The 25,834-nt window shown below is 42.3% G+C and overlaps 1 protein-coding gene and 1 long non-coding RNA gene across 2 annotated transcripts; one reads left to right on the top strand and one right to left on the bottom strand.

Moving 5' to 3' along the window:
• The first annotated feature begins 3,585 nt into the window (after positions 1-3,585).
• On the top strand, positions 3,586-25,834 carry LOC135243704 (transmembrane protein 114). The gene is made up of 4 exons (XM_064315700.1): positions 3,586-3,909; positions 4,080-4,157; positions 22,090-22,227; positions 23,973-25,834. The coding sequence occupies exons 1-4, from the start codon at positions 3,732-3,734 to the stop codon at positions 24,200-24,202; spliced, it is 624 nt and encodes a 207-aa protein (XP_064171770.1). The 5' UTR covers positions 3,586-3,731; the 3' UTR covers positions 24,203-25,834.
• Positions 16,274-24,083, bottom strand: LOC135243705 (uncharacterized). Its single transcript, XR_010326757.1, has 2 exons — positions 23,945-24,083; positions 16,274-17,716 (listed from the first exon to the last, which is right to left on the bottom strand). It is a non-coding gene; the product is annotated as an uncharacterized LOC135243705 (long non-coding RNA).

The raw sequence follows: 25,834 nt of genomic DNA, 5'->3' as shown, positions 1-25,834 counted from the left end.
ATTTCTATGGCATGGTATAGAACGATATTCCAAAACCATAAACGTAAAATGTGTTAGGTTTCTTGATTTATTTGAACGTATATTACTGAATGTACCAAACTAATAAATTAAATGCAAACTAATAAATTAATGCAAATTAAATGCACAGAACTGTTCAACTGGTCACACTGACATCAATGTCTTTACCACTGTTGGAAAACAGACAGACAAGACACAAATGGCTGCCTCCCCTCCCCTGCCCTCCCCTTCCACACCCACTGCAGTACCAGACCCACTTCAGAGTTCTCTCTCTGAGACTGCAAGGGCTAAGCAGGCTGCATCTCTTCCAGGGTGAAGATGGCGCTGCCCGCAGTTACTCATTTGGGGCTGGTTCAGGTTTGGAGGCGGTCTCAGGCTCAGGGGCAGTCTCCTGTTCTCTGCTCCGGTCCTCCCTCCGCTCAGCACACTTGCAGTGCTGGCACGGGTTACTGACACAGGGGCAGCACAACAGGCTATCAGCATTGCTGTGTTTCTTACCTGGGCGGTGCTCAAGGGTAAGGTGGTAGCTTTGCAATCCAGTAAGCTATCTGCCCCTTCGGCTCCTTGAACTTCAACAGCCATTGCAGTGCAGTATATTCCGTGCAGACTTTGAACATGTGGCCCTGTACATACAATGCTGCACTGCTGCAACCAGATAACATCTCCTGCCTGGTGACACAATAATTACGCTTCTCTTTCCTGAGCACACGACTGAAGCCTGCCACCACTTTCTCCTCGTCCTCCATGAGCTCTGACAGCACCCATCCCGATACCTACATCGCTAGTATCAGTGTCTAAATTGAACATTTTATCAGGGTTCACCATAGCTCGTATCGGGGTGGTGTAAGTCTACACAGAACCGGAGAGAGCTGCCTTTTTTAATACCAGAACCCCTCGGGGAAGCCCACAGGCTCTCAGAGGGGCGAATTACACTGTCGGCGGCCATTCCCATGATTTATGCCTCTACTTCCACTGTCTGCACCGCGACCGCTGGTAGATAGGCGGGGCTGCACCTGTGTGCACGTCGTACCTGACATTAGCCTGTGTGCACTCGCTGTCCTTGGCTGCAAAACAAATGCTGGAATTCAGTTAGGAGAGCTGTGCTCCCCCGGGCTAAGCCCGTCGCAACTGCTCTGCTACAGGTCTTCTACCTTCATATGCAGAGCATTTGAGCTGAGGGTTGGGGCAGAGACTGGCCATTGAGAAGGGCAAACCGCTGGCCAGGGTGTCCAAACCTAAAATACACGAGCCAGTAATTTCAGCTTGAAAGAACTCTAGCTCAATAGCGATTAGGCCCAGTCGCCAGGCTAGCTTACCGCGGCTCAGCATGTTCACTCTTTGACCAGTTACTGTCCTTAACTTAACTTAATTTCTATCGCTACCCATGGTGTGCTACGTGCTAACAGTCCCTGTTGTATTACAATGACAGTAGAGCCTGTGTCAATCAGTGCAGTTACTGGCATGCCGGCTACCTGACAACATACATGAATGCTATTTTCGTTGCAGCCCTAGTGGCTCACCCTTTTCTTCTTGGGGCGCTCCTGCCCACAGACTGACGGTGCCCGATCTAAGTGGAGGGTTCCCAACAGGCTACACTAGCACCACATGAGACAGCAAACCCGCCATCTCCAGTGGGTGGTGGGTTGCACCTACAGCCGACGGAAATTGAATTTTGTGCTCATGGAGATGTTGCTTTATATTCCCCGGCTGCAAAACCCATCATTCCCAGCCCCCGCTCGCCCTGTTCCTCGCCGGGGGTGGCTATCTTTGCTGCTGTCTTCTTCTGATCATTCGTCCCCTCTGGTTGTCTCTCGGGAAGACGTGTGAAAGTTCTTCTTCAATCTTAAGACCCACTCTGACACCAATGTTCCCATTTCAGCAACGGACATACATGGCAGATCACTGCTTTGAGCCTTTTTTCTCATGTATGAACACGCAAATTAAATGCAGCCTCAAACACAAGCACAGAACTGTACAACTGGCTGCATGCTCTTTTTATGCAGAAATTGCAGCCCTTATGCAAATTTGCCATACAAAAGAATACAGAGCCAAACTGGCTATTTCCTAGTTCAATCCTGGACCAGCTACCCCCAAACCAGGAAGTTCACCATTTGACTACGCACAAGATCCAGAGGCTAGTTAGTTAGCTAACAGCTGTTAAAATTCTATATAGTTTAGTTTACTTAATATTGGGGGCGATTGTCAAATTTTTCAAAAGTATCCTCACTTAATTGTGCCAAGATATTTACAGCAGGTCCAGGATCAACAAAAGCATTGTTACTTTCCGTGGTTATATTGAAAAAAAGTTAAAGTGTGATCGCAGACCAGGGAATGGGCTACATTGGAATTGGTGACAGGGGGGCAGGGGGGCAGATTCTCTCTGCGCCCATGCCAGCTGGCCAGGGCCCCTGCAGTATCTTCAAGGATCGCCTGTTAACTTGAGACCACACGGAACAGCCTACAGCCATCAAGACCACACAAATCAGTCTCACCGGTAATTACAATCAAGGAAGCATTATGTCCTTCAGAGATGAGCAGGGGTTCATCTGAAACATTAACAGCTGCAAATGAACAACTGTGCTGGTTTTACCTGTCAATCAAACGGTCACATTTACATTGCTAACTCTTTTAGCGCAGGTAAAACGTTTCCAACTGATTTGGGTTTTGAACACAGGTTGGCTACTTAGACCAGACCACCAACGCCATGGGAATACTACTACCACCACCACAACCACAACAGTACAACTATAAATCAATTAAATGAAATACTAATTCATGGAACTGTCACGGAATTGTGTTACAGCTATGTTAAAACAAGGATGTACAGCTATAACAGACAATGTAGCCAATTTGAAGGCGGGATGTGGCCTGAGAGGAATTAAGTTATATTTTACCTGTTTAATCACGTAGCTTGGAGGCCATAGCATTGGCTTAAATGAATCTTCAAATCCAATTATTCCAATAAACAACATACGTATTACTTGATTATATGAATTCATAGGTGATAGTTTAAAGTCAACAAATCTTTAATTTTAACTAAGCATAGCGTTATGTTCCTTCTTTAAATCGTTATTCTGCATTAAAAGTTGTCGTTTTGATTGGTTTTCAAACGTTACTTTGGAGGCTACGTCTGTGAAATTGCCACATGAATAATCATTTAATATGTTATTTGGAGTTGAATGTATCTTCAATTTACTGTATGTTATGTGTTCACCCATATGAGTAACAGTTTTTTTATGCGCAATGAGGATGATCATGATAATAATGAAAAAATCCATAACAGGTTACTGTTTCATTTTGGTGTTTTGATCGTCAATCTTTTACAACCTATACAAATAAAGATATTATCATTTCACACTGAATTCAAGTAGTCGACCCGGACCGCGGTATACTTCCCTGTTTTACAGACTTGCCAATTTCAAGAAGTGAAATTTCGTGTAAATCGTTCAGCTCTCAACTGTTTAAAGAACGGTCTGTCGCGACGGTTTACGCATGCCCCTACTTTTGCGCACCCTTTGGAGCGAGACGGGGGGCGGAGGCAAATCAGTTGTACTGTAGGCTGTATCTACCACCTCCCGGTTTATCATTTGCGCGCTCCACAGTGTTTGCAGTAGAATTCGAATGAACGCATCAATCTAATTCTCTCAGTGACCAGAGGAGCATTTTATATTGCAACAATAATAACAGAATTCATTTCTGTCTTCGCTACAAATATGAAACCTACTCTGAGTGCTTTAGCTGTTTTTGTGTCAGTCGTCGGGGTCTTGAGCTTTGCATTTCTTGTTATGGCTATCGGGACCGATTTCTGGTACATTATTGACGCGTCCAAGTGGGAGCACAACTCTTCTATCCACCTAAGCTCTCATTCAGGACTGTGGAGGACCTGCAACTGTGAGTTACTTTATTTGTATTTTAATAAGTTTCTGATATTATATATATATATATATATATATATATATATATATATATATATATATATATATATTATATATATATACATAAATATGTCTTCAATTGTCAAGGGTATTAGTGAGTTACTTCCAAATGTTATTCTTTTGCAGTCCAAAACCAGTGCTGGCCATTCGTAAACCCATTTGGGGGTGGGAGGAACTTCACAGATTCTCAGAGACAACTTTTAAGTAAGACCCGGACGTTTCTGTTATGATAACAATGATGTTGGGAGTTATGATTGTGATTATTATGAAGAAAATAACAATAGAAGTAGTTTTCGGAGTATTATAACACACAAGCGCACACATTCATAAAACTGACTTATTTATTTTAAAGGATTACTTTGAAATCAAGTGACAATCAATTGCCAACTTTCTGCGGAAAATTCAAGGCTAAAACATTTGCCCTGCTGTACAAAAGACGTGGTGTAAGTCATTTGAGCTGTATTTAGGATGGAGATGGTGGGCGGGCATTTAACTGACATTAAATGAGAACATCAACTGAGAAAATGACATCTTGGTTGTATGCTGGGTTGAAGATTGTGTGGATCAATGACCTTAATCACAACAGCTGAACTAACAAGTGGGTTATTATACTATATATATATATGTACATATATATATATATATAGTCACTCTATTAGTGGTTGTAGGGGTGAGTTGGAACTTGTGATGGAACGTATGCTGTGGTATTCATTAACAAAAAGTTTACAGTGGACCACTGACCTTCATTTTGGGTGTTGTTTTGTGCTGAAGTTAGAACCTCCAATGAATTCAACAAAAGACAGCAAGGAATGAAGGCTTCTCAGTTTAATGGATGTGGATAGCCTGTATAATTACAATATAAATAGTATAGATGAGCTTAGCTTTTCTGCCAGTATCGAAAAAAGCAACAAAAACAAGTCTATAGTTGGTCTGTTATAAATAGGTACATTTCACCAATGTAGGGACATTCTTGGTGCTAAAATGAATAAATAAAATAACTTTTTTTCTGAGCTGAAATGCCTGACCGTGACCAATAACTGCAGCATTTCATTATGTTAACATACTGTAAAGCCAGTGCCAATTCTTATGGTACAGTAACTGCCAAGGAGTTGATGGAAATTACAATTCGTAAATCAAGCTGTTCATTAGATTTTTATTTTATTTTTATTTATATTTTATTATTTGCCTATTTGCCACTCTTAATTTTGCTAGCTAGTAGCTACACGGTTGGAGTAACTGCACTGGAGGACTGCGCAGCTGATGTAGCTGGTGCAGTCAGAATGCAGGTTACTGATCAATTAATCTCTTTGATACGGGTTGTTGGGAACTTTACCGCACCAGGCATAAATGTCTCAGTGGCATGCAACTCTTAGGGGTCACCAAATGCCGTTCTTATGGCTGTTTTTATATACAGAGATCGATCCTCTCTAAATGAACAAGTGAATTGTCTTTGTTCACAAACTGCGTATTCATAAAAGTTCAAGATAAAGTTTATGCTGTAATTTAGTTACTCCTACAGCCCAATCAAGAAGAGTTAGTATATTACCAGGGTCGGACTGGGAGCAAAATTAAATTCTGGCATTTTTCACCTTGACCGCCCCCTGATGGCAGACTGGTTGCAATCACAGCCCAAAAGTGCCATAATCGCCAGGCGGCCAGTCTCACCATGGATATGACAGAGAATCAGCTGGACGTGCTGCATGTTTAGAGTCCTCTCACTACTTGTGATGTACTACCTCTGTGACAGAAGAGCCTCTTTCACACTCGGCTTTGCCTGCCTGCACCTCTCGAGCATTGCCTCTAGAGGGCGTGTTTTCCCCTGTCCAGTATTAATTGGCAGTACCCAGGGGGCATGCTGTCTCCGCTGGGTTGTAGAGCAGGAGAGCTAGGATAAACATAAGACATAAATCCTTTGCTCTCGTGTACTCTGCTCATTTGTGCGGGTCCAAATACCACAGATGCCATAATTCAGAGATGTACGAAACAAATCATAACACCCCGTAGGCCAACTGGGCGTAAATGTCAGAAGGAACAGGATCAATTCCGGGAGCATTCCTCGCAATCATTTTAGCGCATCTGTTAAAAAGGGCAGTGGGCCTTCTGGGTGGTACGCTATACAAAAACACAATTGGTTAGTGCAGTGATACAGCTTTGGAGGTGAATCCTGCCTGTGCGCGTGCCAGTGGTTGCCAGGTGCACTGCAGGGCTGCAGACAATAGGCTGAAGCATCGCTCAGAGAGGGAGGCGGAGTTTCAGGCACTGAGTGTCTCCCTCGCTGAGTGTAAAAATATAAAAACAACTTGAAAATAGCAAAAAAAAAATGACAAATGGTTCTGAAGTGACAATCGAATTACACCTAGGTGGTACATCCTGTTTAAACAGGTACTCATCCATGATCTGGTATCAAATTCGCACCGTGCCAGTGCTGATTGTGCTTGGCGGTCCCACTGGACAGCACACAGTTGGCACTGGTTTTGTTTCAGCCAGTTCACATCTCATCGCTCAGGTCTAGTGACCTCTGATGGTCAGCCGGGCACCCGCAAGTCCCCCTGTAGGGGGCGACTCATGTCTGAGCAAGCCAGACTGAGCTGTGGTAAGAAGTGGCGGTGACATCATGTGCTTTGGCGGAGAGATGCCCGTCTGCACTCTCCAACATCAAGAGCGGAGGTTGTTGCAATGAGTGCAGAATATAATTGGATATTCCAAATTAAGGAGGATAAAGGGGGGGTGAAGCAAAAAAAAAAAAGAAAAAAACGTGTTGAAACACATCTGGCCATTCAAAAGTTGGCACTGGTTGTTGCAGAAGTAACAGAGAGTAACCTGAAATAACCTTCCTTTTACATGTATAACCATGGCCATAGGGAAGAAGGTTTCTGTCCAGAAATAAATAATACATTTCTATGTTTGTGTATATATGAGAAAAATGAGTATTACCCTATGGGTTTACAAATTGGCATACGCCCCATAACACAGAAGGGCCAAGAGCTCTTTGTGATTATCAATGAAGGGACTGTGGAATTGTATATTCATAATCCCTCCAGAAGGACTGAGATGGGACATATATCAGGAGAAATGAATATATAGTTCCATGGAAATTAAAATGACAGCTAGAGAATCAAATCTCTGAATCATGAAATGGTCGCATTGCTTAAAGTGGTTTTTTTTCTTTCTTTTTTTTGAAGCAAGAGTGTTTATTTTCACTGCCAGGGTTTGAAGATGCAGCAGCACACTCCCTAACTTCACAGAACTGTTGACTCACTTGACATTCCAAGTAAACTCATTTTGTCCCTTTTTTCATTTCCAAATATGTTTCCAAAAGAAGAAAAGCACATCCAGTAGATGCACCTGCCGATTGGGATTAGGATTAGGTTAGGATTCTGCCTCGTTCTTATTTTTTCCAGCTGAGGAACACTGCTTGACTTAGGCCTTTTATGTGTACACCCCTTGCACCTGGGCCACTGCAGTGCCCTTTGGACATGCCTCAGTAAATCCTTTATGGACAATCTACAAGTGGCTAAGAATAGATGGCGACATTAGCCTCGCTACATTAGCCTCGTCAAATCAGGATCTCTTTTAAAACCCTTATCACATATTGGGCATTGCATGGTCAGGTGCCTGCCCACATTAGCGAGCTACTTTGTGCTTACACCGCCAGTGGGTCCCTCAGGTCCTCAGACCAAGGGCTGCCGGGCATCCTGAGGTCTAGATTTAAAAAAAACAGGGTGATCAGGTCTGTAGCCACAGTGGCTCCCGATATTTGGAACAGTTTGCCTTTAGACTTAAGATCTTTGGTCACCATGGACACCTTTAAGTGGCACCTAAAAACTAACTTTTACCATTAAGGTCTCTGCTTGGTCTTTTTATTTCCATTTCTATTTTTATGTCTGTATTATTTTATACCTCTGTGAGGCCCTTTGTGAATTTGTTCTTGAAAGGTGCCAAAGAAATAAACTTCTACTTACTTGCAAGCTGAGGGTTAATTATGCATTAAAGCCTGCAGAATGACATTTTAACAATAACAAAAAGAGGAAACCACATAGAAGGCTATTATCCACATTAAGAAGCATACTAGCCACATACAATAGAAAAATCTAACTCAAGTAAAGCAATACTGACATTTCAGAGAGGAAATCAGATTTTTACTAGTTAGTCAAAACATATTTGATACCAGAACATCAAATATAATTGCCTTTCAAACTGAAATGGTAGCCAAGGAAATCGTTGCAAAAATCAGTTGCAAGTTCAACCTAGGAAAGTTAAAAAAAGTCAATCCACACAGATTTCTGCGGGGAATCAGGAGCGGAATATAGGTCTAGCTTTAATGGATTGAACCTCATCAGGCAGCAGTGCTAGGGCCTGGAAAATCATTGTGCTGCTTTGCAGCAAATCACCCTCATCCTCCTCAGGGGAGAGCAGCTCATTTGGCCCGTTTCTCACGGAGGATTTAATTAGGTTTAATTACGCGGTTTAATGAATTAATTACATTATGTTTCATATAACATTTTCAGGTGCTCATGGAAAATACATCCTACAGATCCTATTAGCTGCTCTAACAAGCATTTGTTTTTCAGTGGGTATTCCTTACACCACCAGTACAGAAATAAAACTTAATCTTCCTTCTGTTCAACATGTGCTCACAATCTGATCATTGCTTAAACAAGATCCGCAAACAAGTAACCACCCACAGTTGTTACAGTAAGTGGCCCAGTGTATAATCTGCAATGATTAAACATTGATTTGAAAGTGACAGAAATATCAGTTGGCAGGCAGTAAGTAAAAAAATGTATACTTTTCATTTTTTGGAACAGAATAGTCTTGTCGTGGAGACCAAAAAGAGTGGCGCGCATGTCTTCTGCAACTGTACTTACTCTGCTCCTTTGCCTGTCTTAATGGCCATTTCTGGGGCAGTTGCAGTAGAATTGTACACAGGCAAAATGCTTTCTTTTGACAGTCATTTTGTCTTGCAGGTAAAAACTCAATGGGTTTTGGGTTTGGAAAATTACAGTCCGTTCTTTCTCTGGGAAAGTACCACAGAATGGCAGGAAAGATGGAACCCAATTATATGTTGTCAAGACCTCACTCAACAACTCAACAACTCTCTGGATTTTAAATCCGCAGGGAGTCGAAAACTAAAGATGAAACTAAATGTGTACCAGAATGCTGTGATGTGATGCGCATCTCGTCTGCATCCTCTCTGCCTCTAATTTATCATCCAGTGCTCCACTACTGTCTGTAAGTACGTATATGCATGTACAGGCAGTGGCCAAAAAGGTGGAAATATTCGGTTAAATGAGGGATGTAACGTGTATTGAAAGCATGTGCTTCCACCCAGGCGTGATTCTTGAATTAATTATACAATTAACTACCTGGCATGCTGAGAGTCATGTACAGTATAAGAGTACTGGACAGGCTTGGCTGCCTATAAGTACGCCTAAAGTCGCTAAAGAGCAAGACCTCAGTGACTTTTAAAGAGGGATGATTGTGGGGGCTTGTTCAGTGATGGACAGTTCACCTTACAGTACCAATGCTGAGGACCAGTGTTTAAGGGCATGTGAGTGTGGAACTTTGAGGGGAATATGTTATCCAGGGTAACTGTGGTCAGAAATGCATATTTCTGGAAGTTACCTGGATATCTCAATACTTCTGGATTGTGAGGTACGGTACCATAGTAGCTAATCCTGCAGCGTAGGCTATTTTCCCATTACAGTTTGTAGTTTGTATTGCTATTGTTGTAGCTACTGAGCCAAATCTGCTATACAGAGTCATGTCTATGTATGTTGTTAGCTTGTCAGTTATAGATTGTAAATCACAGCTTCTACATCACTGCGTTCATCCTGTCAGAAGCGTCATCGTGATAACATCGTTATTACATCGCCAATGTTACCTCATCAACATCTTATCATCATTATCACATCATCAACTTTGTCTAATATTACATTTTAAGGAAAACCATTTAGTGTGACAAATGCAATGATAGAGGAAATCAGGAAGGGGGCAAATACTTTCTCACAGAATGTATGTATGTATGTACATGTGTATGTGTGTATGTATATGTATGTACGTTACTGTATATATTTTAAGAATCATTTTTCAGATATAAATCAGAGGCTAAGGCTTTGGAAAGTTTTTTTATGACTGAGTTGGGCTACCTTGGAGCCCAGACTGACAGGGGTGCTGCTGTGATTAATCCATTTAGAATTGGAAGAGGACGGAAAGATTTGATTCATGCATTTAATACATTTTTTCTTAATGAGGAAGCAGCAATAAAACTGGGGATTTCCTTTATCTTTTTTTCTACATAAAAGTCATTGGAAATAGCCTCTCTGGTCCAAATACACAAATGCATTTGGATATAACTCTATCCATAGTTACTCTATCCTGTGCCTTTCTGAAATAGACTTCTGGGATCAGAGTTGTTAGTGCAGATGGGTAGACGGAGAGCTATCAAGAATGTGTCAGGGAAATAAATATTAAGAAACATAAGCAGTATTTATTATAAATACTGTTATTATTGTTATAGCCTCCTTTATGACACAATCCTATTTTATCCTTGAACAATGCAGTACTTCTTTCTGAGTTATTGCAAGTCCATTATGCCACATTACCACATTTCTGTATGTGCAATTTTCAACAGTCAGTTTTTTTGCTTGCAGTCCTGGATAGGTTTAAGGAATCCATTTTAGGTAGCCAGCTAGTTCTGGCAAAATGGTACAGATATTGAGCTCCAATCTTGATAATACCTGTGCATATTCCAACTATTCTCAATTTTCTTGATTTTTGTCTTGATTACAGTTGATTATTTGGCAATAGATGACAGCACTTTCCAAAAATATATGCAAAATATATGCTAATCAGTTTTAACAACACAATTAAATATTCTGTATAGCCAAAAGCCACTGATGGAAATGATATTGTCTAGATATTTTTCACCTACTGGTTAAGCCAACTGTTTAATATCTGAAAAACTGTGACTTGAAACAGAAAATAAACCCAACCAATCTTAACTCGTGATGCTGTGAGTGTAATGTAACAGACACAAAAAATATGACTCAAACCAGATATTATTAAACAAAAATATACTCCCTCAAAATTTTTTTCAGAAAAAGAATGGTTATTGCACCCTACCAAAAATGTATACAGTTGATAAAAAAGTTAGCATTGTCTCAATTAAGACATGCAGCTAGGAATATGATGTCTAAGATATATTCGCATATTCCTGGAAAAAGTCAAGCTCATATTTTTCAAGCACGCATTTGAAGGCAAATTCAAGCAGTGAAAGTGCTGTTGGGGGCCGACTGTTCTGTCCACTATTGTCTAATTATTTCTCCATTATGACTGAATTTTGAGAAGCCGGCGCGGAGAATGTTGTCTGGTTCAGTTGTGATTAAATGTCATGTGGGTGCTGACGTAGAGCTGTATTCTTAGGCACTCTCATGTACTTCTTTAGTCATTGCGCACACGCAGGGAAAGTAAGCACATCAGCACCTTGGCAACATAACATAAACATGAACAGTCATGGAGACAGTTTTATTGGCAAGTTGCCCATTGCAAACACAATCAGAAATCTCAAGTCATTGATGCATCTCAATATAAATATTAACAATGGGGACTAATGCCTGATTTAAAAAATCCATTACATTAAAAAAGTGACACTAAACGGTCTTCCTTTTGCTACAACCGATCATTCAGACATGAAGTTGAAAGCTGAACACTTCAATCAATGACAAGATGGCTGTCACTCACAAGAAGCAGTCATTGTGATCAGTCGACCCTGAACGTCACATCTACAGCAAAGAAAGAGAAAAAAAAACTGTTCTTCACACTATTATTAATCAGTCCCCTTTAGTTTGAACACAAAGGTTCAGTTGCCTTTTAATTTGGCATGCCTTGCCTTTATAAAATTAATGGCATTTAAAGTCTTTTTCATCCATATTTTGACTGATCCATTTTTTCACTTTTTGGTCAAAAGACTATAGCCTTATCTATTTTAATATTATTTCCAGTGAAAGAAATTTCTCATAATAAAAGACGTCAAACACATTGCCTTGTTTGTTTTTAATATGATGAATGCTATTTAAAGTCTTTTTCATTTATATTAATTGAAAAATTACATTTTGAAGATTACTCCAAGGGCTAGACATAGGCTTTAGGGCTAGAATTAGGGTAGGGTTAGGGTGGAAATAAGCATTAGGGTTAGGAAAATGGTAAGCATTAGGGTTGAGGTACTGTAAGTTTGGGGTTATTTTCTGGAATGAGGGGGAAAGTTAGGACAAGGCTTAATCCTTGATTGAATGACTACAAGTTGTTCAGTATTTTTAAAATAAATGACTTCAAGTGATGATGGATTATTTCCTTGTATCGATCACACACTATTTAGGTTGTTTCTCATCCATTAAAATTTTTTTTTCTTCATAAATTTGATGCCCAACACAGGACTGAGCATATCCAGTTACCATCCTAATTTGGAATGGCCAAACGTTTAATACTGCAGCTACATATTTGTACGAACCCCAATGCCGATTCAGGAGAGTTGAGGCTTCCGTGGTTCTCCTCCGAAACATTTGGTGTCACCAGCTGCTTCTTTTCACACTGCAGACTAAGCTTGCATAGTGTGTAGTTGGAGGAAGATCTTTCATATGCAGCTTTGACTGAAATCTACTGGTGCCCATTTGACCAGCAGGGGTGACAACATAGCAATGCATGTATTTCATACAAGTTAATATAAACATCCCATATTTGATATGACTCCCAGGCATGTAATTAGGGTTAGGGTAAGAATTGGGGTCAGGGTTTGGAAAACGCTAAGTGTTAGGGTTGAGGCAAATTTAGGATTATGTTCAGCAGCTTAGGGAAACAGTTAGTGGTTAGCTTAGGGAAACAGCCATTTGCATTGGCCTGGGCAATGTGATTAGGACACGTAAGTTTTGAGCTGGTCACAATACCTCTTTAGTTCTTCAACGCAGGTGAGAGTCAGTTGTACGGCTAAGTCCCTCATCGGCTGCGAGCAAACGTGCAGTTTCTGACGAATACGATGCCTGAAAAGAGGAAATTGAAATGCGTGGTCAGGCAGAAGTCGTTTCGTGGCCGGGTGTCAGACGAAAGCAAGCTGTGCCAATCGGAGGTTCAGCCCCATCCAGAGCCTCCCTCTCACAGCGGGCGCCTCATTGCGATGCGTGCACTGCACAGGGAGCCTTCCACAGAGCCCAGCCCTGGGAATATTTACAAGAGTCAAAACACGAGGTACAAGATTTAATCAGAACAACAGGAGGAAGCAAAGTATATAAACAAAGTCAATCCCTGCATGGTATCAAAGAGTATACTGAAAAGTGTCTCACACATTAAACAAGGCGAAAAACATTTGCAGTGGGTTTCTTCTAACTTTATCTATCCAGACTTCAAGATAAAAAAAAGAAATGTTACACAAAATATAAATTGCATTTCACTATGTAAACACCATAGAGCACTTTGTAGACTCTTGCAGTATTTAGTGTGGTCTGGCACTATTATTTGTTTATGGTAAATCACAGATAGGCTATGCAGTATTGCAACATTTCCGTTGTCATGTGTTACAAAACATTATTTTGAACTTGTTTGAAGGACCATTTTCCAGCCAAATTATGTGTAGAACAGAAGCTTTTTGGTAGCCTGGACCATCTTCCCTTATTTTTAAATGTATAAATATGCATAACAAAATGTATTTTAAATGATTTTTTTGGTAGATAATTCATTTCTTTGGCTAATAGCTATGGTAGAAATGGGATAATGTATAGCATAGCCTGTGGAGGCTTATTATGAAATAATGCACTCATCAATATACATTATGATAATAACATAATATATTCCACACCTTTAAAAATGATCATTTAAGTACAATACGTTTCTGTTGCTAAATAGAATGGGAACAGCAAAGCCTGCAGACAGATAGACTCATCCTTCCTTTTCTCTTTAACACACGACCCTCTCAACAGAAAAAAAAAAATAGCAGGTGGAGCCCTCCAGAAATGTCAGTGAAATATGAAAGTGAACTAACCCATGAGACATAATTCAAGGCTAGGGAACAATCATCACACCCCCCCCCCCCCCACACACACACACATACACTCAAACAGACGGGGCAAACCAGATTTAATTTGTGAGTTTCATTATCATTTGAGGATTACAGATCAGAGGTATTCTCTGAATACCTCATTCATACTGGCTGCAGATGAGGTCTCCATGGCGAAGCGGTCTGCACTTTTGTGCCGAACAGCTGGAGCTGAGCTGAGCGAGGCATGCTCTCGGCGTCGCCGTCCCCAGAGCCGGCGAGGAGGACGGGAGCAGTTTCTCCACTTCATCTGATGACTAATACCTGTCTCAACGGCCCCCCTCTCTCCAGCGAGCGGGCGAGCGAGAGAACGGGAGAGCAGGAGAGACGGAGATAAAAGACAGACGTGGAACTTAGATGCAGGAGGAGGACCAAACGGACGGGGTTTTTTCTTTGGCTGTAACTCCCCCCTCCGAATATAATCCAGCCAGATCTCATACATCAAACCCGAGGGACAAGCTCCAATCAAAACACAACCATTTCAGGACTCCCTAGCCGAGAGATATTACACGAGTTCAACCGAGTTCAATTCGACCTGTCTTGTGATCGCGATGTCCTCACTGACGTGGCGAGGCCGCGAAAATACTGCGCACTCTCACCATGCGTGCAGGTGTTTCTTCCCCCGTCCCACTTTGCGGGACCGTCCATGATGGCCCACTCACACAGTTGGGGCACACGAAGTCATTACTGACCCAGTCTCAGAAACACGCGCGGGCCACTGCTATGCTAGCGAACAGACCGCACGGCTGCCAGCAACACAAATGCCCTGCAGAGACAAGAATAAAACCTCTTTGAGACATCAGTCTCCAAACCAGCCCTAGCTAACATTTGATGAATCAGGCTGCCGGTGTTTCCCGTTGCTGGTCTCAGCTTACTCCTAGGAAATGGCCCTCGATACTGACCTCACTGAGGTTGCCACTTTTGAAGCACCAACCCGTGATATGCAAGTAAATTAACAGGAGTATTACATATTTCACAAACGCAGATTGGTGAGTGTGTGCCTTTACCGAATGAGCCACTTGAGAGCAGTGAGAACGAAGAGTTTTATTTTTTTAAATGACAGGCAGTGAGGGATTATAATTACAATATAATTACACCCTTCTCAGGATAAAATAACAGAGCTTTCTGTTTTATAATTGGCTCAGTTTTTTCGACAGATAAATTTCATTGTGCTGTGACTGGGATACCAGGCTGCATGCACTCCTTATCAGAGGCAAAACAGATTATCTAACCAGACGTAGGAGAAACAAAGTGTGCTCCTGTTTCCGAGGAGAGATGTCTGACCACTGTATCTGGAGAAAACATCATTGTGCAGAATGAAAAATATCAGCTTGTCTCAGCATAGCCCATTTTTTTCCCGATGGTTAATGCCTCATTTCATCCCCCTCACTCAAAAATAGGATAAAGCAGTTGGCCGTTCATGTTATTATCATTATTTGGTGTATGTGCTAGTCACACTTCAGACTGTGCATTCACTCTGGAGGACAGATCAAACCAGGGGAAATAATGCGAAACACTAGGCTTTACAGTTAAACACATGCAAATATTCAGTGCAATGGGGATACAGCACAGTTAGTTCACCGGTACCGGCTATTGTGAGCGATGTCTTTCTCTGAGGCTTGAAAAGCGGTCACTGTGCCATAAGGAGGAAATAAGCCAAGCCAAATGGGCCAATCCTGCTCCTGGAGATCTACTGTCCTGTAGGTTTTCATTCCAACCCTAGCAAAGCACATCTCATTCAACAGCTGGAGATCTGGTTGAGCTGCTCATTAGTAGAATCAGGTTGTGCCAAATTAAGGTTGGAGTGAAAACCTACAGGACAGTAGATCTCCAGGAGCAGGGTTGGGCAGCCCTGCTTTAGAAAAAGTTACTTTTTAAAATGGATTCATTAGAAAGTAAAGTAAAAAGATCATTTGTGGCTGTTGTATTTACAGGTAATTAATGTTTTCTATGATGATAAATAAACCTGAGGCTACAGAACAGCAGCTGTGCTTGTATAAACTACAGACTGAGTAAATAAGATCAACAGTTATCTCATTTAAAAAACGCATGCCTCTCTCTCTCTCTCTCTCTCTGTCTCTCTCATAATAACTTATTTCTCATCCTGTCGAAAGCACCTTTAAAATCTTTTAGCCTCTTCTTTCCTGCAAAAAGTGAGAACGGATTCTTTGCAAATGCTGGCAGTAACAAAAACACATTACTTCCATTTGACGTTAATTACAATGTTTCCCACAACTGTTATGAATTTTCTTTTATTTTTAATAGTTACCCCGCCATTTAGACAAACAGTGGGGGGATACAGATCACTCTGTGGTGACACATGCGAGACGTTGTAATTCATTTCATAAAGATGGCTGTGGTGACACGTGAGACATTATAAATAATTTCATAAAGATGGCTGTGGTGACACATGCGAGATGGCATAATTAATTTCATAAAGACTGCTGTAATTAAAAGGGGTTTAAAGAAAATTTTTCAGCCTCACGCGGCAAGCCTGCCAGTTTCTACTCATTTCCACTGCCCCGCTGAGAATCCGGGTGTTGATAATGAAGTGGTACTTTTTTATTAAAAGTGCAGACAAACACAAAGATTTGGGACTCTGAAAAACATCAGCATACCGGTCAGGTTCCTGCAAACGCACCCCTGATGTGCCATTGCCATGTGCCTGATGCTGAGGGGGCTGTGGGATTTGGGCTCTTTTTCCTCATCAGTCTGCAGTGCAGAGGCGGAAAGTCCAGGCGCCCGAATGCAAAAGTCCTGCCATGTGTTGCTACCACCCATGAACTCAGCCAGCTGATTTCACTAATTAGTTGGCTGAAGAATTGTGCTAATTAGCAATTCCAAGTGACTTGAACAAAATACTGGGGAGGATTTTTACTTTCTGAACCTGGATTTTCCACCTCTGCTGCGGTGTTTGTGCTGTCCGATGGCACAAGGACAATCCAGCCTACAGGATCCCTCTCTCAGATTGCCCAATAATGCCCCATCCTGCGGTACTGCTGGCTACAGTCAACACTGGCTCTGTCAGAATTTCATACGAGACAGTAGGCTGCATCCGCACACAGTCCCTACACCGTTTCAAGCGGGTGAGACATCTGGCGATAACCAATCCAGTTTGTTCTGGAAACTGAAGCTTCCATTGTGCATAAACTCTTCAGCTGTTTCTTCTGCATGATGAAACGTTCTGGAAGTCACAGAACATGCAGCCTTCCCACATACTCAACTCATTCTGCCTCCCTGTTGTTGAAGCAGGTAGCAGCAACACACCAATCTGATATACAAGGCCTGCGCTCATAAGTGACCATGAAGCACACGGTGTCCGATTTCAGTAGGAAAACGCTCCAGCACGCTGAAGTTACGGACAGGCAGGACGTGGGCCTGCACATCGCTGTAGCAACAGAACAATGGCAGGTTCACGCCTGCCGACTGCAAGGGAATACAGTGACCTTTCTGAGCAAAGCCGACTTCTCATTAAGCAGCGTTTTAATTTGCTTCTGTGGTTGTTATCGTCATTACCATTCTTTGTGTTCATCACCACTGGCGTCTTCAACTTGTTCATAATTACAGGACGGCCAAGCGGCCTCCGCGTGTAGGTCGGTACTCTTTCCCCTGCTCGGTGCACGGTCACGGCCTCGGCCGGCTGATTGCTAGGGGGGAAACAGGACGATTGGCTCCAGCGCTGCAAAACAGATTGGTGTGAGTCAGAGATTTGCCCCAGATTACACCCACAGAAGCCAGAGTGAGTAAATAATTACATTTCTCAAAGTACGCGAGGAGGGGAGAGGGGAGAGGGAGAGGGGGGGGGGGTGGTTGGGGAACATTTCAACAGAAGGGCATAATGCAAACTTTAATAAATAGTCTCTTTCAGTTTGTATATTTTCAAATTAAATTTGTAGTATTTCCTGCAGGTTTACCAGAAAACTCCAATACTCCCTGAGCAAATTTATTATTATTATTATTATTATTATTATTATTATTATTATTATTATTAATAATAATAATAATAATAATAATAATAATAATAATAATAATAAATAAAGCTCACCTGGTAAAAATGTAACTGCTATTTCATCCATTTGTGTATTAAAAAATGGAGGGAGATGAACACATTTCCTGATTTGGCTTGCAGTGTCGTCATTTAAATGATCAGCGTTACCCTCTGTTTGAACACGGTTTGAAGCCTTTGATGTGGAGAGCCAGAAGAACGCACTCATCACATTGGTCAGACAGAAACAAAACAAGGGCTGTAACTCAATGCATGAAGGGGCCGCTGCAGTGATGACGTACTGCCATTGTCTTTCCACGAATACACAGAAACCTCCTGATTTCACAAGTGTTTTAATTGATTTTCAGTGAATCTAATCTGAGCCTGCGATACCAGGAATGCAGGGTAAGTGGAATTCCTGCACCATTATTGCTGTCCACCTGTGCTTGTGCGCTTAACATGGGAAATGATCATTTTATAAATGCGTGCAAGGAAGCGCCTCCCAATATCTCCGAATATTATAGATAAGCAGGTGTGTGAGGCCTTAATAGGCATTGCTTCGACTTGAGCAGGTGTGCAAATCTTCTGAGTTTGATTACAGCGGATTTAGTCCCAACCAGCGCAGTTATCGTAGCCATTGGCTGGACTGTTTATCGGCCAATTACCAGGCAGGACGACCAGAATCGTGAGTCATTCGAAACATTCTTAGAAATAGAGGCTCAGCTGAACTGCGGCCATCCTCCTGCTCCTATCGCTGCAGTTCCAGCCTTTCCACGATCTCCAAATCTGGGGTCAAATTTCCTTCTGCTGTTTCCTCAGCGAAATAGAGGTCAGGTCTGACAAATGGTTCTTTTCTTTGTTGGCAGCAGTTTACCAGCCTCTACTCGCCTACCATTTCCCTGCGGAAGACACATTGTGTGCCCCCCCGTTGGAGCTGAGCGACCCTTTCGGTGCCAGGCGCAGCTGCTCTCTTTCTCTGCAGCCCTTTCCAAATGGCGATAAGCATGACCAACCCCAACCGTGATGTCACCATGTGGCTGGGAAACATTTAGACAAACTGTCAATGTTGCTTGCTGTTTGTGCGATGAACATCTTTTGAGTCAGTCGCTCTCTCTCTGCTGGCAAGCAGAACTGGCCTAAAATGGTGTGTCTCTGTACACCATCTGACTGTTCTGACCATCTGAAGTTTTGTACTTTGCAATGGTAATGAAAATGGATTTCATTTCTCATTAAAATGTTCAGTCAAGCTCAAAGAAATTTACCTCAGCCTGAACGACCGGGTGACACATAGCAGGCATTTGGTGGCAGACCCCACACCACACATCAGCTGAGCTTGAGAGGAAGGGAGTTCTTAACTCAGCTACACTGGCTGATGATTAGGTGGCCTGGATGAAAGAGCCTGTTTTGGTACTTGGATAAGCTCCACTGGATCTTTAATGACAATAATCAGTCAGTAGGCTACATGTTCTTAACATCTTATCTGAAAGATGATATCTCCTAAATTATAGTCCCCATCACTACACTGAGGCATTTTCTTTAATCTATTACTAGGGGTCCAAGCACTATTGGTTTTGGTCATATTTGAATTGGATGAATTGGATGAACACAGTCAGTAAAGCAACACGTGAGGTAAATGAGCTGATCACACATTGAAAGTAATTAGCTAGCTAGAAGCGACACCTCTCAAAGTTGACGTGCTTGCTGAACATGAAAAACGAGGGAATGCCTTTTCTCACTTCGACTGACCAATGAATTTGTTTGTCTAGCCAACCTGATTTGATCAATGCCATGGTTTTATTGATCAAAGTACCCTACCTTCGCTTTGAAATTAGATGTGACTGAAGTGCTCTTCGGCGCTCGGGAAGCTGAGGACTATTTCTCAGAGTATTCACCCATGTATTGTTTTTTATTTTTAAAACCTCTTTTCTCCCAATTTGGAATATCCAATTTGTGTGTGTTCATGCTCACTGCTGCAGCTTAATCCCTGCGAGCTCAATGCTGTCAATTTGGGGAGAGGGCAAGCAAGCGCAAGCTCTCCCCCAAAACATGTCATACCAAGCCACGGCTTCTTTTCACTTTGCAGTCCGCAGTTATGCTCACCATGGAATTTTCTCAATGTGGTCTGAAAAACGCATTATAAATTATAAACATATGGTTCCAGTAATTAAATGTATTATACAATGAAAGTCTAAGGAAAACAGTCTTTTCAGGCTCAAGGCCAAAAAGAAAAAATCTACGACAGGAGATTAGAGGCTTAAGAGCAGTGAAAAAGTGAACTACAAGACTTACTAAGTGAGACAAATGGCCACAGGTGGAAATTAGTTAAAGGTAAATTTCAGGAAGGCATTTTTACAAGCTTGCCAAGTCGTGTTGTTCAGGTAGGCTCCCTGGAACATTAAACTCTGTTTTGTCCCTTGTATAAGTTAAGGGACAAAACACCCAAAGAATTAGACATCCAAAATGGAGAAATTTGTAGGACTCATTTAAAAAACCTATTTATGGAACTCTCAGGATGATCTCAATTTGGAATAAAAACTACTTCCAAGTAAAGCTGAAGATACTTGAATCAACAATCAAGGACAACCAAATTACTCTAAAAGAATTAACTGAAAAAATCCAAAAACTCAAACCCAGAAAAGCTTGTGGCCCTGACAGTATCAGAACAGAAATGTTTATATTCAGCACCCCTAAGCTGCAGAAGGCCTACGTTGTTCAGCCTGGTACTACAACCAGGCTGCTTCCCTGAGGTCTGGAGCCAAGGGCTTATATGTCCCCAATCTACAAGAGTGGAGATCAATTTGACCCCAATAACTACCGAGGCATCTATGTGAGCATCTATGTAATCTGGGGAAGGTTTTCAGAATAAAAACTTGGCAAAAAAAAGAATGGATTTCTTCACACAGTGGCATGGGGTGAGGCAGCACTGCTTATTTTCTCTAGGAAACACCAACCTACAAACTACAATTACCTAGGACTAAAAATCAGTGTGTCAGGGAGCTTTGGTCTAACAGGGAATGCATTAAAAAAATGGCCCGCAGGGCTTTCTATGCAATCAAAAGCAGATTCCACAAGCCAAACATTCCCATTAAAATCTGGACAAAAATCTTTGACTGTGTCATTCAGCCCATTATGCTATATGGAGTCCACTTAGTCAGCAAGACTACACTAAATGGGAGAAGCATCCAGCTGAAAACCTGCATGCGGAATTCCATAAGGAATATACAAGTACATAGAAATGCCCATAACAATGCATGCAGGGCTGAATTAGGCAGATTTACAATTCACATTCAAAAGGGCATTCAATTTTATTGAACTGTCTAAAAATGAGTCTAACAAACTCATTATATACTCATATCTCTCTCTCACGCACACACACACTCTCCATCACACAAGCACATTCTACACAGCTTCATTCACAAGCTTTACCTTTGTCTATTTTAATATCCCTGTTTCCCCGGTTGTGCGGCGCAGCGCTTCATCTGTCAGTTGGATGAATTAATGGCTGATTTTGACAAATGAAATGTAATGATGATGACAGAGCGCAACAGCCTCAGAAAGCTCAGGCTGCTAATTGCTTCGCTATTGCACTAAACACTTTGCAGCTCAGCTAAAGGACATGCAGAGCAGGGAATGCTACGCAAGCCCCCTTCCATTCCCATGTGGGACATCATTTGCATGAGTTTTATCATTTGAATACCTAGGGACAAGGACAGAGCAGTTTCACATTCAGTCATGTTAAACTTGCCAGCTAAGTGATAGCACTACAATAATAGTATGCTTCGGTGAACTGAACTGTGTCTGTAAACTGTGCTCTACTTTGTAACCTTTGGAAAGTTTGGCGTTTCACGAAATCGCCAGAAGTGGACGATAAGGTATTACAGAAGATAGGGAGAGCGCTACGTATATCTAAAGCACTGCTTTCACTTAATTGAGTGCTTTTATAGAAGGATGAACAGAAGGATGAAGTCAGTATTTTAGTACTACCAGTAGTACCAGAAATCCTGAGACGGCTGTTCTATCAGGTTGTGATGCTAGGCCTGTAACTGTTGTGCACCCCCCCCACCCAGATATGCACGGGACATTCGTCATCCTGCTGCCCCTCAGCATCATCGTGATGGTCATCGGGGGAGTGTCCGGCTTCTTCAGCCTCCTGGCCAGAGCCTACCTGCTGCTGCTGTTCACCGGCGCCCTCTTCCTGCTCGGAGGTCTGCCAAATCTCCGCCGTTACCAGTGCTTACGTTGATTTACAGAGCTCTATTTATATATATCAGTGTAGCAATGTTAGCTGAGCCAGCTGAGAGAAATTGAAACCCATTGCCTCCACTTTTAGCATTTAACTGCACAAAAAAATAAAATCCACAGACGCTTGGAAAAACCCATAGCACCAGTGCTTATGAATGCATTCCTACACCTGTTGTCAAGGATACATATAAAATACCTGCCTGGTAACTGGTTACAACCCAAAGCTACTATCCCCTTTTATCTGAATGTTAATGTTATGTATCCTTTTCTTTTCCTTTTAGTTTTTTCTATGAGCACTTAAAGGTCTTCAACTGATTATAATAGATTCATGAAATTGAGTTGGACTGGCACTAGTATTGTGCCTTCGAGCTAGGTGATCAACCTTATGTCAGAATTCAATACATGTGTAGCAGCTGGATAAGTGGATAACCACATGCCAGGTCTTATTGCTCTGCATAAGGGCATATTCCAAACCAGCCAACGCCGTGGTTGATAATTGGACACAGGTTGTCCAGTATGGATAATAATTCAAAGCCAGGGAGTGCCTCAGAGCTTGTGAAAGCGCCTGGAAAATTATTTTTGAGCTCCAGGGGTCTAATCTGTACACCCTTACCAGTGGGTGCCCGGAAATTGTGAAATTTTTTCAGATGTCAGACATTTGCCGACTTACCTTCGGGCTCATCCGTCAGAAAAGCAATCAAGATAAATTTACTCACAGGGCACGAAAGTGCCCTGTTCTGTGCCTCGGAGTTCTTTGGATATTAAGCAGGCTGGGAGAACTCTGGCTCAGTCACGGTGCTCTGGGGAAGACACTTTGCTGAAGTGCGTAAACATTGCTCTGCTCAACGAATAACTATAAATAAACCTTAAAATGAATAAACCGTACAAAAAAATAACCTTCTTTGGGCGTTGCGGACCAACTCAGAACCTTCATATGAATTTACGCTCCGACCAGCACCCCAGTTTAAGTGAAGAACCAGTGCTAGTAACAGCAGTGATCTACTTTAAAATAGGTTTTCTTTAGCGGACCAGGTAGGCCAACTGCAGTGATGATTCTGTAGAATCAGAGTTGCAAGTTGGCAATGCAAAATGTAGCCCGTGCAACGTGTAGCCAATCAGAGGTAAGGGGTGATGTGGAAAGCCTTTCATGGATACATAAACAGTATATAAACATATACAGTGTGTGTGTTTGTGTATATGTATGTATGTATGTGTGTATAACTGTGTGTGTGTGTGTTTGTGTATATGTATGTATGTATGTGTGTATAACTGTGTGTGTGTGTGTGTGTATTTACAGTACAGATCAGAGGTATCAAGCCACCTGTGGTTTAAAAAAAAACTTTAGGTAGAGCATAATTCAGCTAATATATACGCACATTTATTGAATAAGAAACCAAAGTATAACTTTTTCTACCTACATTAAAACAGAAAGATGAGTTTTAAATTGAGTTTTAAACATAAAAGTAATCTTACATGACTTTGCTTGAAATAGCCTCCTTTGGCTTTAATTATAATTAGACACAATTTTGGAAGTCTATCCAATCAAATGGGAGGTGGAGAGGTTACAAAATTAAGCGAAATCTTACCTGCCTTAATTTTTTTTAAACCACAGTTAGCTAATACCTTTAGCCCGTAGTGCAAGTAAAATACGCAGTGTGTGTGTGTGTGTGTGTAATTGACCCGTCCGTATCGCTCTCCTCCCGCGCAGCTCTGATCACCCTGGCTGGGATCAGTGTGTACCTCTCCTACTCGGCCGCCGCCTTCAGGGAGGCCCTGTGCATCTCGGGCGGGAGCACGCTGGAGGACGTGGACATCCGCTTCGGGTGGTCCCTGGCCCTGGCCTGGATGTCCTTCATCGCCGAGGTCCTGACGGGCGTGGCCTTCCTCCTGGCCTCCCGGACGGTGGTGCTCCTGAGGAGGCAGGATGAGGGGATATGAGGGCGGGCACCGGACTCCGGCAGGCCACGGGCTCCGCCCCCTTCAGGGCGTTGTGGGATGCAGACGGCCCACGGGAAGGAGTGTGTATGTTGCCGCGGTAGCAGGGCCCTCGAAACCAGGCTATGGACCCTGGCAGCCCGTTTCCATTCCGGTAATTTGTGGCTAGTGACTACATGTCTTTAAAGCTTCGTTTTGGTCTTGCCCTTTGCCTCATTCCTGTGCAGTATTCGTGTAGCCGCAAATGTGTAAACAACACACAGGGAGGGCAGGATAAAAACAGTCGCCCAGGGGAACCAATTGATTTGGATCATTTTTAGCTGGTTTTAAAAACAGTAAAAAATAGTAAAATATAGGTTTTGATTGACAGGTGTGTTACACCAAAAAAGAAAAAAATTTGGTATTGTTCCTGTTGTTTTTCTGGTGTTCTCTGGTTCAGTCAACAAACCATCGTTTTCATTATGATTCAGTCATGATTATGACTCCACCCCTGGTCTTGGATTTGGATGCTGTGTGTCTCTGACTCCACTGCCAGCAAACTAAATGACAAATCACCAAAACATTTGGACCATAATATAGTCAGACCACTTACAGCACCACCTTTCAGTCCAGTTGATGCGCTGAGAGCAGATTTGACACTGCTCACCTCATCCTCGCAACCTCCTCTGTCAATTTGGGAAATAGACCTATGGAGGTACGCTATGAGCCAGCAACAATCCTGCGACAATCCTGCCCCCCCCCCCCCCGAACCGCGAGGGTCTGCCGGCTCCAGCACAGTTCCGTAGCGCGTGCCACAGCCGCGCTCAAAAACGGCAGGAGGAGCCGCCCCGCAAAAAAATCTGCTTCAACAGGAAACGCAAAGACTTCCAGAATTAATCAGGCTAATCAGAGTTCCCCTGGGCCTCTTTACGGGGACTAAAGAGATCAGGCCGAACGGGTGCACACACACGGCACACACACGGCGCTCACGCTGTACATGTCCAAAACCTGATTGTGTTCTGGCTACCGCAGTATTAGCGAGAAAGCCTTTCGCCATTCCTAGTCTCAAACCACTGAAGAATGGACCATGTCGTGCAGCGAGCGAGGATTTGGTTACCTGGTGCAGCTGAATATGACTCACGGGTGACTGGTGAGGCAGTGTGATGGGTCATTTGAAAGAACACTACACAATAACCATGAAGAACAGAGGCCAGGAAAAAAAAAAACTCCCTGGAATCCAACCTCCTGTCCTACTTCCCCAGAAGACATTACGTCATATAAAATTCAGAGGACATGTGAGTAAATTTACAGAGGAAACTGTTTCCACACCCTGTTACATGCGTTCTGTATGTGCAATATTATGCATTATAGCCTAGCAGCCACTGCATGAAATGCCATGTCACATTTGAAGTAATATATTGGAGCTGGAATGCTCTCAAAAAAAATGTGCTAAATTGTAAGTACGTAGAGTTTGAAAATGATGAAAATAGTCTGAAAACCAGGAGATATATTTTCAACTTGATGTGTGCTGGCCATACACAATATAGCTGCCAAAGCTTGTGGCTTGTCTGATCATTTTGATTCACATTGATGATGCTTGTGATATTCTGAAGATATGAAGGTTATGCAAGAAACAGGTCAGGAGAAATGGCAGTA

Source organism: Anguilla rostrata, chromosome 17 (genome assembly GCF_018555375.3).
Source record: "Anguilla rostrata isolate EN2019 chromosome 17, ASM1855537v3, whole genome shotgun sequence".
NCBI lineage: Eukaryota > Metazoa > Chordata > Actinopteri > Anguilliformes > Anguillidae > Anguilla > Anguilla rostrata.
This window is presented reverse-complemented; position numbering and strand designations above follow the sequence as displayed.